The following is a 14,618-nucleotide window of genomic DNA, read 5'->3' as shown; positions in this document are numbered from 1 at the left end:
CTGTAGACCAGGCTGGCCTTGAACTCAGAAATCTGTCTGCCTCTGCCTCCCAAGTGCTAGGATTAAAGTGTGCACCACCACTGCTCGGCTCTCTTTTTCTCTTTCTCAGTCTCTTTCTTTTTGTCTTTGTTTTTGAGACAGGTTCTTCCCTAGTATCCTATGCTAGACTATGATTCCTAATCTTTCCACCTGAGCTTCAAGAGTGTTGGCCTTACAAGCATGTTTCCCACCTGCTGCCCTTTCTCTGTCCCTCTTCTCCTTTCTTTCCCCTTTCTTTTGCCTCCCCTTCCTTGGTTTCCTCCCCACTCTAATACTGGGGCTTGCATCCAAGAAAATACCTGGGCTGTATTCTTAGCTCTTTCTTTAGGTAAATTTTTATCGTTGTTGGGTTTTATTTTTGTTTTCTTTTGAGACAGGGTTTTTCTGTGTAGCTTTAGGCTGTCTGCCTGCCTCTGCCTGAGTGCTAAGATTAAAGGTGTGTCCCGCCGCCACCACCACCCAGTTTTAGGGTAATTATTAAGAATTTTAATTTAATTTATTTATTTCATGTGTATGGGTGTTTTCCCTGCATGTGTTACTCTTGGCCTGTAGAGACCAGAAGAAAGTATCAGATCTCCTGGGACTGGAAGACATGACATATTCTAGAGTTACAGAAGGTTGTAAGCTGCCATGGGGGTATTGGGAATTGAACTTGGGTCCTCTGGAAGAGTAGTAAGTGCTTTTAATCGCTGAGCCATATCTCTAGTCCCAGGGTGAGTTTTGTTTTGTTTATGAGACTGGGTCTCTGTAGCCCAAGCTGGTCTTGAACTTGTGATCCTCCTGCCTCAATCTTTTGAATAGCTGATATCACAGGTCTGCTCTGTGAGTCCTAGTTCAGGTTTTGGTCTTACTTTAGTCAATGAATTGGATGAGGTAACCCACAATATGAATGTAAGCCCCCCTTTTTTAAGTAAGTTAATTATAGATATTAGCAGAATACTCCTACTAGAGTCAGTATTTGATTAAGTGTATTTGAGTAACTGGGTACTAGCCAGGGATGTAGCTTAGTTGGTAGAGCAACTGCCTGGCTTGTATGAAGGTATGGGTTTGATCCCTAGCACTTCAAACCAGATATGGTGGTGAATGTCTGTAATAATTCATTCAGAAGTTAGAGGCAGGAGGATCAGAAGTTCAGGGTCATTCTTGGCTATATGTTAAGTTCAAAGGCCCTATAATACATAATATTGTCTTCTCTCTCCCCACCCCCCTTTAACTTTTTTTTTTTTTTATTTTTTTTTTATTTTTTTTTGGTTTTTCGAGACAGGGTTTCTCTGAGTAGCCTGGCTGTCCTGGAACTCACTTTGTAGACCAGGCTGGCCTCGAACTCAGAAATCCACCTGCCTCTGCCTCCCAAGTGCTGGGATTAAAGGCGTGCGCCACCACCGCCCGGCCCCCTTTAACTTTTTAAAATTAAGTAACTGGGCTGGGCAGTGGTAGGCACTGCCTGTGCCTCCCGAGTGCTGGGATTAAAGGCGTGTGCCACCACTCAGTGTGACTTTTTAAACTGATTGGTCTTTAGGGAATGAGGTGGCAAGGACTTCCCTTGTCTGAAGGTGGTCAAAGGTCCATCCTGCGGAATGCATCCCCACCCAGCAGGTCTGTTCCCATCCTGTGGTCTCAGGAATTTTTTTTTTAATGAATTTTTTTTAGAGATTTATTTTATTTATTTTATGTGTATGAGTACACTGTCATTATACAGATGGCTGTGAGCCATCATGTGTGTGGCTGCTAGGAATTGAACTCAGGACCTCTGCTGGCCTCGCTCCCTCGGATGTAATTCACTGTAGCTGTCTTCAGACACTCCAGAAGATGGCGTCATCTCATTACAGGTGGTTGTGAGCCACCATGTGGTTGGTGGGATCCAAATTCAGGACCTTCGGAAGAGTAGTCAGTGCTCTTGCTGTGCCATCTTGCCAACAGTCTCAGGAATGTTAATTAGCCTCTCCCTTCCGGAGGGGCAAGTGTTCCATGACCTTCCCAAAATTCCTGAGCTGACCTTTTTATTCCTGCCTTTTCTTTGTGCATGCTTAAATCTTGAAGCTATTGTGGATAATTATGTAGCTCATATCCCTGGTCCTCTGTACTTAGCTATTGAAATCTTTGTCTCAGGACTATTAACTGTACTGCAGCTATGTGAGCTTTAATAAAAGCAACTAAATCAATTTAGAATGTAAAGGCAAAACAAAGTTCAGAAGCAGGAACAAAATGATCAGGGGTACTAACAATGCAGAAATCAAGGTAGTAAACCAGGGTGAGCTGTTAAACCAAGACTCAAACCAGCCCTGACTCTGTTCTCTTTCTCTCTTCTGCTTGGCTAACCCTTCTCTCACCTTGGCCATTGAATATTTAACTACCCCCAGAATGGTCTCCAGTATGTGCTTCCCGATGTTTCACACCCCCAGATAGCACAGAAGAAATGGTTGGCCTCCTAAAACTGATAGGCCTGCTACTGGCTTCTCCCATCTTGGGGACACATATATATGGGGGTTTCTCGCAGGACACTTTAAATTTTGGGTGTCCGTACCCTAAACCCCACCCTCCAAGGCCACTTCTGGGACATGGTTTAGATTTACAAGTCCCTTGTCCCCCACATTCAGGCAATCCCTCTCCCTGTGTCTCCAGGGCAGTGACACTCCAGAAGTCAAGGCCCACACTAAACCACAGAGGTCAAAGACAGGGTCTAGCCACCAGATACAACTCGGGTAGTGGACCAAGCCACATCACCTGTGGCTGAGAGCATCTGCCAAGTCACCCTGGTAGGGTTGTGGGGGCTGCTGGGGCTCAGCGCTGGAAGATACACGATAGCCATCTCGTGGTTTCTCTGGCCTTGCAGAAGTGCGTTGCTTGGGTTTCTGGCTGCTTGGGTTTCTTGGCATCAAGCGCAGGTGCTGATTTGTTTTGTTTTGGTTTTTGTTTTGGTTTGTTTTGGTTTGTTTTTTGTTTTTGTTTTTTGTTTTGTTTTTTTTGTTTTTTTGTTTTGTTTTGTTTTGTTGAGACAGGGTTTCTCTGTATAGCCCTGGCTGTCCTGGAACTCACTCTGTAGACCAGGCTGCCCTCAAACTCAGAAATCCTCCTGCCTCTGCCTCCCAAGTGCTGGGATTAAAGTCGTGTGCCACCACCCCCCAGCTTGTTTTGTTTTTTGAGACAAGGTTTCTCTGTGTAGTCTGGAATGTCCTGGAACTCACTGTGTAAACCAGGCTGGCCTCAAAGTCAAGAGATCTACCTGCCACTGTCTCCTAAGTGCTAGGGTTAAAAGAACGTGCCACCACCTCCCAGCTGGAGTTTGGATTTAATTTATTTTGGTGTTTTGAGATAGGATATCTAGTAGTTCTAATGTGAGGTGGGCAGGTTAGGACATTTGCTACTAGTAGCCTAGATATCCTATCTTGTAGTCTAGACTGACTTGAACTCAAAGTAATCCTCATGCTTTTACCTCCACAGTACTGAGTTTATAGGCATAAGCCTCCACACTCAGCTTCGTACATTTAAAGTAATAAATGTTGGGCTGGAGTAATAACTCAGTGGTTAAGAGCACTGAAACTACTCTTTCAGAGGCCCGGAGTTCACTTCCCAGCAACCACATGGTAGCTTGTGACTGTCTGTAATGGGATCGATCCTATGCCCTCTTCTGGTGTGTCTGAAGACAGCTATAATGTACATAAAATAAATAAATAAATCCATTTTTAAAGATTTATTTATTTATGTGAGTACACTGTAGCTGTACAGATGGTTGTAAGCCTTCATGTGGTTGTTGGGAATTTAGGACCTCTGCTCGCTCCAGTCAACTCTGCTCACTCAGGCTCAAAGAGTTACTTATTATTATATATAAGTACACTGTAGCTGACTTCAGACACCAGAAGAGAGTTTCAGATCTCATTACAGGTTGTTGTGAGCCACCACGTGGTTGCTGGGATTTGAACCTTCAGAAGAGCAGTCGGTGCTCTTTCCTACTGAGTCATCTTGCCAGCCCTAAATAAATCTTAAAAAATAAAAATAATAAAATAATAAAATGCTAAATGTTTAGCCAGGTGTGATAGCACATGGCTATAATCCCAGCACTCCAGAGTCTGAAACAGGAGGGTTACAAATTTAAGGTCAACCTTTTAAGGTTGTACAGTATGTTCTAGAGCAGACTAAACTACATTGTAAAAAACCCTGTCTCCCATAATAAAAATAATATTTTATCAGGGGAAGGTTTTTAATGTGAGGTGGGCAGGTTAGGACATTTGCTACTAAGACTGAGGACCAGTGGTCTGTCCCAGGACCCATGTGGTGAAATGAGAGAACCAACTCTTGCAAGATGTCCTCTGACCTCCATGCACAGGCCTATATAGCCATACACAATAAATATGTGTAAAACAGAGTTGTTGTTTTCTTTTTTTGGAGGGGGGGGTCAGTTCAAACTGGGTTTCTTTGTGTAGCCCTGGCTGTCATGGAAGTAACTGTGTCTTGGTTATGGTTTCATTGCTGTGAAGGGAAAACATGACCAAGGCAACTCTTATAAAAGGAAACATTTAATTGGGGCTGGCTTACAGTTTCAGAGGTTCAGTCCATTACCATCATGGCAGGAGGTATGGCAGTGTCCAGCAGATGTGGTACTGGAAGAACCAAGAGTTATACATCTTGGTCCAAAGGCAGTCCAAAGGAGACTGACTCTTCTGCACTAGGTGCACTGGATGGGGCTTGAGCACTAGGAGCCCTCAAAGCTCACCTATATATCTCCTAATAGTGCCACTTCTCATAGGCCAAGCATATTCAAACCACCACAGTAGTCCAGGCTGGCCTCAAACTCAACAGATCCACCTGCCTGCCTCTGCTTCCCAAGTGCTGGGATTAAAGGCATGTACCACCACTGCCTGGCTGATTATGGAGTATTTCTAACCCTAAAACTTTTCTTTCTGTCAGTTCAATCACCCCTGCCCCAGAGAACATCAATCTGTATGTGTCTTCCACAGTTTTCCTTTTTTAGAAAGCTTAGTAAATTAATCACATAGCGGTTGTATGACTTCTTTCACTTCTGTAGCTAATCCATTTCTTACCATATGTCAGTCAGTGTTCCATTTTTATTGTTTTCATTTGTTTTGAGATAGGTTTCATATAGCCTAGGTCAGCCTCATACTTGCTATGTAGTATGAGATTAACATCAACTTCTCACTGTTTAGTAATACATGTTAGGTGGCCCACATCTTCCATCCATATTAACCCTCCAGGAAATGGGCATTTGGGCTCATAGGAATAAAGATGCTCTGAACTATGACTGACAGCAGTTGTTTGGGAGGATATATTTGCATTTCTTTTTGACTCAGTTTTAAGTATTTATGAGGTATTTATACATGAAGTATGTATAAATCTGGAAAGTATGATTAAAAAAAAAAACCCATGATTTTAATTAGCCTGTTGCTTAGCTCCTCCTATGTGCCAGCCTGTGGTAGGCTCAGGATATCCAAGGTCAATCTAAGCCCAACCTTGAGCTCCTCATGATCCTCAGGGGTGGAAATATCTTCAGGCCATCTCAACCAGCACCAACTGCATTTCTGCAGGATGATCAGTTTAGGGCGAAAAAATTTTTGATGATCTGCTTTAAAGAGAACCTTTTTCTTTCTCTTAGGAATAAAACATTCACAACTGCGTAAGCATACACTTTTTTTTTATGGTTTCCCTGTCATTGAAATGTTTTTCATTTATGGTTTTTTATGGTTTCCCTGTCATTGAAACGTTTATTTTCCTTGGCTAAACTTTAACAACTGTGTAACCAGAGGTATCTGATTATAATCAGGCACCTTGGATCAAATTTCAGGTTAGATAGTGTGGATTTCTCAAATTGGCTTGGAAACCACTCATCTGCCAACAGAGTGAGTCAGTGTGTCCTGCTAACAAATGTCCTTCTGGAATGTTTCCTTTATGCTTGGATTAATGGAGAGTGGCTGCCTTACCACACTAGTGTAGAACAGCCGAGGCTCAGCAGCCTATATTCTCTTCTGAACTCCAGTGTACTTGAGAGAGAGAGAGCCCATGTGAGCCCACTGGTGTGTATTTGTACAGCCTCAAGTGGTGTGTGTGTGTGTGAATTGGGAATTTTTTTTTTTTTTTTTTTTTTTTTTTTTTTTTTTTTTTTTTTTTTTTTTTTAGATCCTAGGGCTAAAACCCAGGTCATCAAGTTTGGCAGCAAATGCCTTTATCTGGTGAGCTGTCTCACTCCCCTCTCCCCTTCTTGTATGTATATGTGTAACAGTGACTTTATACATGGGCGGTCTATTGGGGGCTCTAAAGAAAGTTGATTCTCCCTCCCTCAGTAGTTGTTGACTGCCTTTAGTTCTTCAACTAGGAATGGAACATTGTGAGCCCTTACCTATATCCATGCTAGAACTAGTATAGTCTTGTGCAGTTTTGCAGGCAGCCATATTCCTGAGAGCTCAGGTGTAACATCCCTTACATGCTCAGGACTCTTGGTGGACTCTTCCAGATCCTCTGGCTGTTACAGTCTTTCTTATCCTTTTTCTGTGATGCTCCTTGAGCCTTGGATGTAAGGGTTGTGTCATGTGTGCCCCATTTGGGGCTGTGCACTCCACAGTCACTTACTCGCTCCCTTTGATCAACTGTATTAACCTTGTGCATGCCTGGTGTCCAAAGGGGACAGAAGAAAGCATTGGCTCCCCTCAGCTGGAGTTACTGGCAGTTGTAAGCCACTATGCAAGTGTTGGGAACCAAATCTAGGCTCTCTGCAAGAGCTGCAACTGCTCTTAATGATCGAGTTATCTTTCCAGCCACTAAAAATGTTATTTTTATTTTATGAATATGTCTGTATGAGTTTATTCTCTGTCTGTGTGTGTCATGGATGGGTGGGGGCAGGTATGCTCACCAAGGCTAAAGTTGCATGTGGTTGTGAGACATCTAACATAGATGCTTAGACTTGAACTCAGCTCCTCTGCAAGAACAGCCAAGTGCTTTTAACCCCTGAGCTCCTACTCTAGCCCACAAAATGGTGCAAACTTTAAATGCATGCCTAGATACACACAGATGATAGCTAGGTGTAGACAATTATCCTTGCCTGGAGAGTAGCCCAGTGTACTGAAAACTAGCTTTAGGGAGATTCCCCAGTGGTAGGATGGGAACCACTGGTAAAACGGTTAGGATAGAAGGCTAGGGGCAAAGGTAAGATTGAAAGGTAATATGAACCAAATTCAGGGCAAATCCTGAATTGCTTCTGGAGGCTGCTAGTTTATTTCATTCTAGGTGAGGCATTGTCTAGACACTGCCTTGGTATGTACTTTTGGGTGGTTTATTAGGGATGTTTTGATGGATTGATGGGGACCACAGTGGGATCAAGGTGAAATCCCTCCTCTTAGTACCAGTCTAGCCATCTTATGAACATTTACCTCTAGACAGGCTTCCATAAAGTGTCACCTCCACCTCTTTCCCAGTAAGCCTTACCTCAGTTTAAAAGGAGCTGCTGTGCTAGTCTCTGATGTGGGCCCTGGACATTGTCTCCTTCCCAGTACTAAGCTGTCCCCTTGGCCTTTCTACCAGGCTATTAAAGAAACAGCGAAATCCAGAGCATTGCTGTTTGGGACCTCAGCCTTGGCCCCTGAACTCTTTATCTACTTCTTTAAAAGGTAAGAGGGCCTTTCCCTACATGGGCAAAACCAATCTAAAAAATAAAAACAGAAAAGAAATAAACAAATTAAAATCCTTATAAATTCACCTACTACAACCTAGTGGGAGGAGCAGGCATGAGGGCCATTGTAGCCGTCCTATAAGACAGACCAGTAAGACAGAATCTATTAGTGAGGAAAGGAATTTAGAAGAGTTGTTTGCCTGAACCTGGAGCCTAAGCCTTCTCCTTGTTTAACTGTCTCTTGACTTGACCATGAGCTATTTCTGACTGTAGGCAGAGTGTAGTGGGGTGATCTTCAGGTTCTCCCAACTCTGATATGAACACTCTTCAGTCTTTACCCTTCCTTGACTTCCCTGACAGACCGCTGTGGTTGCCAGTAGATAAACTCCACCTGCAGTTACAGATATAGATATCTGGCACGTGCAGGAGTAATCTATAGCACTGAACCTGAAATACCTCTGCTGAATGTTTCCCTTTTCTGAAGCCCTGTGGTGTTGGAAGTCTTCTGCCAAAGTCTTCTATGAAGAGAGACACAGCTGCTGACAACTCCCAGTCACCTCATACCCTCCCCATCAGACAGCCATACAGCAAAACTTAGAACAGATCTCTCTTCATTCAGATAAGAGACTCCAGAACTTTCTGTGAGCACATGATAGCCATTCAGTCCCCCATGGCAAATCTAAAAAGCCCATCTAGCACCCCATGTGGGGCACATTTTGGGAAATAAGGAAATATCCTGGGCAGAGCCAACTGTCCCTTCCCAGTGATGAGCCAGCCAGATGGGTGCAGAGACTTGCTTCGTTGGAATCTTCCTTGGCTGTTCTGGCCATCCCCAACCCCGTATCTGTTAGAGCTGCAATGCTTGTCAAATATGAATGATATACAGGATTTTTGTAGGGTTAAAGTGGCATTTGTTTTCAGGGAGTGGTTGTGAAGTCTAAAGAACAGAGCCATTAGATGATCTCACAGAACTAGTGTCTCAGAACCAGGACAGCAGATAGCATCCACAATAGAGCATCTTGGGGACTTTGTATCTCAATTTCCTCTTTTTGAATCTCAAACAAACAAACAAACAAACAAAACCCAGAAAATCCAAGGAGTAGAAAGGGCAAGTAAAGTCCCATTGGGCACATGCTCTGTCAAAAGAATGGCACACACCATTTATGTGGCCTCAGGGGTCACTATACTGTTTCTTCTATTCTTTAAACATCACACTGCCAGGCAGCGGTGGCACACATCTTTAATGCTAGGATTCAGGAGAAAGGGAAGCAGATCTTTGAGTTCAAAGCCAGCCTGGTCTACAGAGCAGGTTCGAGAATAGCCAGGGATACAAAACAAAACTACAACCAAACAAAAGACTATCACAGGATACAATTTGAGTCACATGCTCTAGAGTCTGAACTATCACCTCAGGCTCTGGAGTTTCAACAAGCTGCTCTATCTTACTGGTCAATGCCCCATTCCCTGAGTAGATAAACCTCACCCAGAGCTCAGTCTATGTGCCTTTTAGAACCTGCTGGTAAGTGGTTGTGCAGTGATCCAGGCATATGCCTGTAACTGCATGCTGAGCCAAATCAGCCACACTGAAGCCAAACAGCCAAACAGAAGGCCTGCTTCAGAAAAAAGGAGAAAAGTGTTGAGCTCTGTGTGTGAGCTATGCCTTGTCTCTTACAGGATGAGGTTTTACCCACAAACTCTGCTGTCATTAGTGATCTTGAGAATGAATTCTACATTCTTTATGATGGGACTGATGGTGCCAGTGTCATTCAGCATGTTTCCACAAATTGGACAGGTAAGGGCCCCCACAGCTTTCCTGCAGATGAGAAATTGGGTTTTTAGTTCATGTTTGTAGTAGTAAAAGAAGTAATTTTAGCCAGGTGGTAATAGTGCACACCTTTAATCCCAGCCCTCAAGAGGCAAAGGCAGGGGAATCTCACTGAATTTGAGGCCAGCGTGATCTACAGAGCAAGTTCTAGGGCTATACAGAGAAACCCTGTCTCAAAACAAAAACAAACAATAAAAACAAACAAACAAAGAAATAATTGTATTAAAAAAAAAAAAACTACAAAGTTAGGGCTTTAGTGATGGCCTATGACACCAGCCTGGTCTCACAGAGTGAGTTCCACAATAGCCAAGACTACACAGAGAAACCCTATCTTGATCAACAACAACAATAATAATAGTAGAAGATTTACTGTGCTTGCTGAGGTCTTAGATTCAGTTCCAGCAGCCACATGGTAGCTACCAGGTAGCCAGGTATAGTGGTGGCACAACCTGTAATCCTACCACTCAGGAGGTTGATGTAGAGGCTTTTAAGTTTATAGCCAGTTTAGCCTTACTAGCAAGTTCCTGTCTCGAAAACTAAAAACTGGGACTGAAGATATTGCCTCAGCAGTTAAGACCACTTTCTGCTCTTGCAGAGGACCCAGATTTGGATCACAACACCTATATGTTGGTTCACAATCATCTGTAACTCCAGTTTCAGGGCAATCACACACCTTCTGACCTCCACAGGCAGTGCACATAGTACACAGGCATATATGTAGGCAAAATACCCATACATACAAAATAAATAAATACTGAAAAAACAAACTAAAAACTTTATGAACTGAGGATGTAGCACAGTTAGTAAAGTGCTTTCCTAGCATCACAAGGCCCTGAGTCTGGTCCCAAGCACCACGTAAGCTATGCATGGTGGCATATGTCTGTAATCCCAAGGCTTTGGAGGTAGAAGCAGGAAAATCACAAGCCCAAGGTTATCCTTTGTTATAGTGAGTTTGAGGCCAGTCTGGGCTGCATGAGACCCTCTTCCAAAGATTATGAATAAATCAACCAATCAACAAACAAACAAATCTTTGAAAGACACGCAAGAGCTTTTAGATCTTCTATAAAGCTGTGTAGCCATGCTTTATGCAGTGTGTCTTCCTGCAGTGATGCAGTGCTCTGTGTGCTGACCTAGTATGGCAAAACTGGCCACATGTGGCTGCTGAATCCTTAGTGTGTGACTAAGACATTGACTCTTATTACTATTCTTCAGTGCTGGAAGCTGTACCTAGGACATTGCACATGCTAGACAAGTGCTCTACTACTGAGCTATCCTTCTAACCCACAAACCTTCTAATTTTAATGTATGTACTCACATATAGCTAGCTTATGGATGATGTATTAGGGAATATAGTTCCATAGATAATTCATTGTGTAGAGCAATACAATATATTTATGTTTTCTTCGTGTTAAAATTCCTAGCTCCTCTATCATGTTGGTCAGTTTTCTCAGTTTCTTTGTCGTTGAAAGAAGTTGAAGACAGTGTCTGTGCCAAGAATTGCTGCTTTAGAGTTCTGTTCTGTGCCTGTTTAAAACTCAGCTCATGGGCCAGCAAGAAGGCTTACTAGAAAAAGGTGCTTGCCACTAAGCCTAGAGACCTGAGTTCATTTCTCGAGACCCACATGACATAAGGAGAAAACTGAGTCCCGAAGGTTATCCTCTATACCTGTACCATGGCATATACACTCACAAGTATGTACACAGATACATACACACACAAATAAAATAAATGAATACAAATTTAATAACAACAAAAAGGCCTCTGAGATTCGGAAGAGGACAGACCTTGAGATCAATGATAGAATCTGCATATGCTCTTGCAGGAAAGGTAATATAATATATGGAAATTACTGTCTCGTGACAGGTAATAAAGGAATAGAGGGGCTAGAACCAAGAGAGGCTTCCTGGAGAAGGGAGCCTCTGCAGGTGGCTTGGATTGCACAGGCAGAGATGGAACTAAAAGAAGTTCCCAGTGGAAGAATAGGTGGGAGGAATGACAGCATGACCCCATAGGACTGGCAGGATGTGGACACCAAAGTTAGCACTGCATCACCAGGTTAAAAAAGCAGGCAATAGGCTTGAAGGGGTCATGCAGGAGCCTTGCCAGACGTATGATTCTCGGAGGGCAGAACAGTGACAGAAAGTAGGTAGTTTGTCTCTGCATTGCCTCAGAGATTCACCAGACCTTGAAGTAGGTGCTTGTTAACTCTAGGTGGGTAGTGGTGGTCTAATAGCAGTCTTGTGCTAATGATATATCTGGCCTTGGCTGGTCATCCTAAGGCTGAGAGGGGTCCAGCATCTCCTCAGATATCCCTATATACATTTCTAGAACTTCAGAGATCCTGAAAGGAGAGCCTATCCCTTTCAGAGCTCCTCTGCTTGCCATCAGTTAATTAGTACATACAACCTTGCAAGACTGGAAATGGACACTGGCTGTTAGGAGTCCACTGCTGACATTTGCTAGATGTGATAACACTCCTTCCTGTGTACGTGCTACCAGACTTTACCACCTGTAATATCTGCAGTGGAGAATTCGTAGGTGAAATGCTTAGAAAACCAGATGTATTCTTGTATTCCCAGCATTCTAGAGGCTGATGCAGGAATAGACTAAATTCGAGATCATTCTGGCCTACATATCAAGATCCTGACCCCAAAACCAAAAACCACTATACTTATAGATGTAGCAAGTGCTCCAGGAAATCAGATCAGCAGATTCTTCATAGCTATTGCTGAGTGATGACTATACAAAAGCTTATTATATTCTCTTTGTTTATATTTAAAATTTTCAATTTAAAATGTTCTAAGAAATGGTACTTCTTGTAATCAATTAGATATCATTGGAAAAGATGTAAAAATGGATGCTTTCAGAATTTTTTAAAATTTGGCTTGAGGCATTTAAGCATGAATTTTGAAGAATGTGACCTTGTTTTTCAGATCCAGTGCAGTCAGCTTGAAGAGAAGATCCAATCTTCTACAGAAGAAAAGGAACTCTACTATTACAGAGGGGTGTAGGAGCAAGTTTATCTCCTGCTTGGAAATCTTTGGCCCCTCAAGATTCAGAGATCACTGCCATGGTCCTTAGGGCCCAGCTACACTTGTGCAGCAAGCTGGCTTCCATGCCTATAGTACCTGGGGCTCTGAGTCTGTCGGAAAGAAGAGCAGCACACAGGGGACTGCTGAGAAAACCATGGATAAAGTCAGCCCAGGGAAGGATAATGTGAATCTGTGAATAAATGTGTCTGAAGTTGAGTACTTGGGAAAAAAAATCGTCAAAAGGTATACCTTATCTGGGGTACAAACACTGCATTGATAGCCTCCAGACAGTTTCAAAGCTCTGATGAGCTCATTAAGGCTTCTAGTCCCTAAGTTATCCTATTTTCCTACTTATTTCATCTGATCCCATACTCCAAGCATTCTGTCTGCTTCCCTGGTTTCTGTTTGAAAGGACCCTGCCTGATAATTCTATTTCTAGAACAACGAAGGCCCCTAGCCAGCAACAGCTTCCTGCTCAATACCAGTCCAGGTATATATATAGTCAACTCTCTTAGGAATCCCCATCTCCCTTCCCCTGCCTTGATCTGTAGTCACTGGGGCATCTCTGACTTATTTCCCTCTGTAGGCTACTCCCAGGAGCACTGAAACTGCCTTATAAAAAACAAAACAAAATAAACAAAAAAACCAAACCATACTTCCTAGCCAAAATTTCTTCTTCCTTCCTTTCTTTTCTTCTTCTGATTCTTCCTCCTTCTTCCCCAGTCCTTTCTTCAAGACAGGGTTTCTCTGTGTTGGTCCCAGCCTACATTCTGCTGAGATGGCTCTCACCTAAGCCCCATCCAAGGCTGGACTATACCATCCTGGCAGCCCCTCATACACCAACCATTTGCTACAGTGTACTTGGCTCTTTGGATGCCTCACAGGACTCAAACATGCCTTATCTCAGCTCTCTAGTAATCTTGGGTAATGGTGACATCATTTACCTAGCTATGTAACTCAACCCCTTATCCCAGACAGGCATAATTTCATGTGTTAAGATCCCAAGGCTTCAGGTGCTGCTACAGCTCAGTGTAACAGCGCCCCCTGCTGGCACTGTCTTGTGGCTTTTTGGCTTGCTCTGGCTGCTCTCTGAAACCTGTTTGTGTTTGGAGACCAAGTTCTGATCCTTAACACCCTTACAAAACCTCTATCTTATTCATCTCTTGTCACCCCCTTCTATGTCCTGCAGAACCTAACATCTGGTTCCTCACATGAGTTTGTGGGATGTTCTGTTTTTACAGAAGCTGTTCTTTCTTCTCTAGAGGCCTACAGAGCAGTATTGAAGTACCCCTTCCACTAGCTTCTATAGCACCCCTTTTATCAGACCTGCTCCTGGCCACACTACTTCAAGACTTGTTGCCTGGTCCTGTTTCCTAGCAGACTGTCTTTAGACACACATTTGGTTACTGCAGTGATATTTTCACATTAAACTCACCAAAGATGTCTATAGGACAGTTACTTCAAAATTTGGTTATAAAAAAGTATCACAGCAGTCCAAAGAGACAGAATTAGAAAAAATGACCTACCAAGTGGCTCAGTGCAGCCATAGGTGGACACTAAGCAGAATTAAAGTTAGACAACCACGGGCTAGAAAAACGGCTCAGTATTTAAGTGTGCTTGCTGCTCTTCCAGAGGTTGTGAACTTATTTCCCAACACCCATGTAGCCAGCTATCAATTGCCTGTATCTCTAGCTCCAGGAGGATGCAGCACCCAAACATGTGGAATGTACAAAGACAAACATATATACAAATAAGTTTTTAAAAAATGTGTGTGTGGACAAGATCAGGAGAATAAGGAATGTATGGTGGCCATATCTACAATCCCAGCACCAGGAAGCAAGCAGACCTCTCAGAATTTGAGGACAGCTTGGTCTATGTAGCAAGTTCCAGACTAGACAGATCTCACATAGTGAGATCCTGTCTCAAAAAATAAAAAGTAGGGGCTGAAGAGATGACTCAGTGGTTAAGAACATTCATTCTTGCAGAGGACCCAGGTTTGGTTCCTGGCACCCACATAGTGGCTCATAGCCATCTATAATTCCAGCCCCAGGAAAGCCAGTGCCTTCTGACTGCCATAAGCACTAGATATACAGTGGTGCATGGACAT

General features: G+C 43.2%; 1 protein-coding gene across 4 annotated transcripts in view; it reads left to right on the top strand.

Annotated features, from left to right (window-relative positions):
• Positions 1 to 13,166, top strand: part of Sfxn4 (sideroflexin 4) — a 26,574-nt gene extending 13,408 nt beyond the window's left edge. For 3 of the 4 annotated variants that reach the window (XM_031390883.1, XM_031390882.1, XM_031390881.1), the window contains 3 exons: positions 7,567 to 7,652; positions 9,329 to 9,446; positions 12,413 to 13,166. In XM_031390883.1, the coding sequence (XP_031246743.1) occupies positions 7,567 to 7,652; positions 9,329 to 9,446; positions 12,413 to 12,490 (282 nt within the window). In that variant the 3' untranslated portion in view covers positions 12,491 to 13,166. The remainder of the gene's footprint in view (positions 1 to 7,566; positions 7,653 to 9,328; positions 9,447 to 12,412) is intronic. The other variant, XM_031390880.1, reaches the window with a different exon arrangement.
• Positions 13,167 to 14,618: the final 1,452 nt, after the last annotated feature.

The sequence above is a fragment of the Mastomys coucha genome, unplaced genomic scaffold (genome assembly GCF_008632895.1).
Source record: "Mastomys coucha isolate ucsf_1 unplaced genomic scaffold, UCSF_Mcou_1 pScaffold21, whole genome shotgun sequence".
Taxonomy (NCBI): domain Eukaryota; kingdom Metazoa; phylum Chordata; class Mammalia; order Rodentia; family Muridae; genus Mastomys; species Mastomys coucha.
Note: the sequence above shows the minus strand (reverse complement) of the source record. Positions and strands in the feature narration are given on the sequence as shown.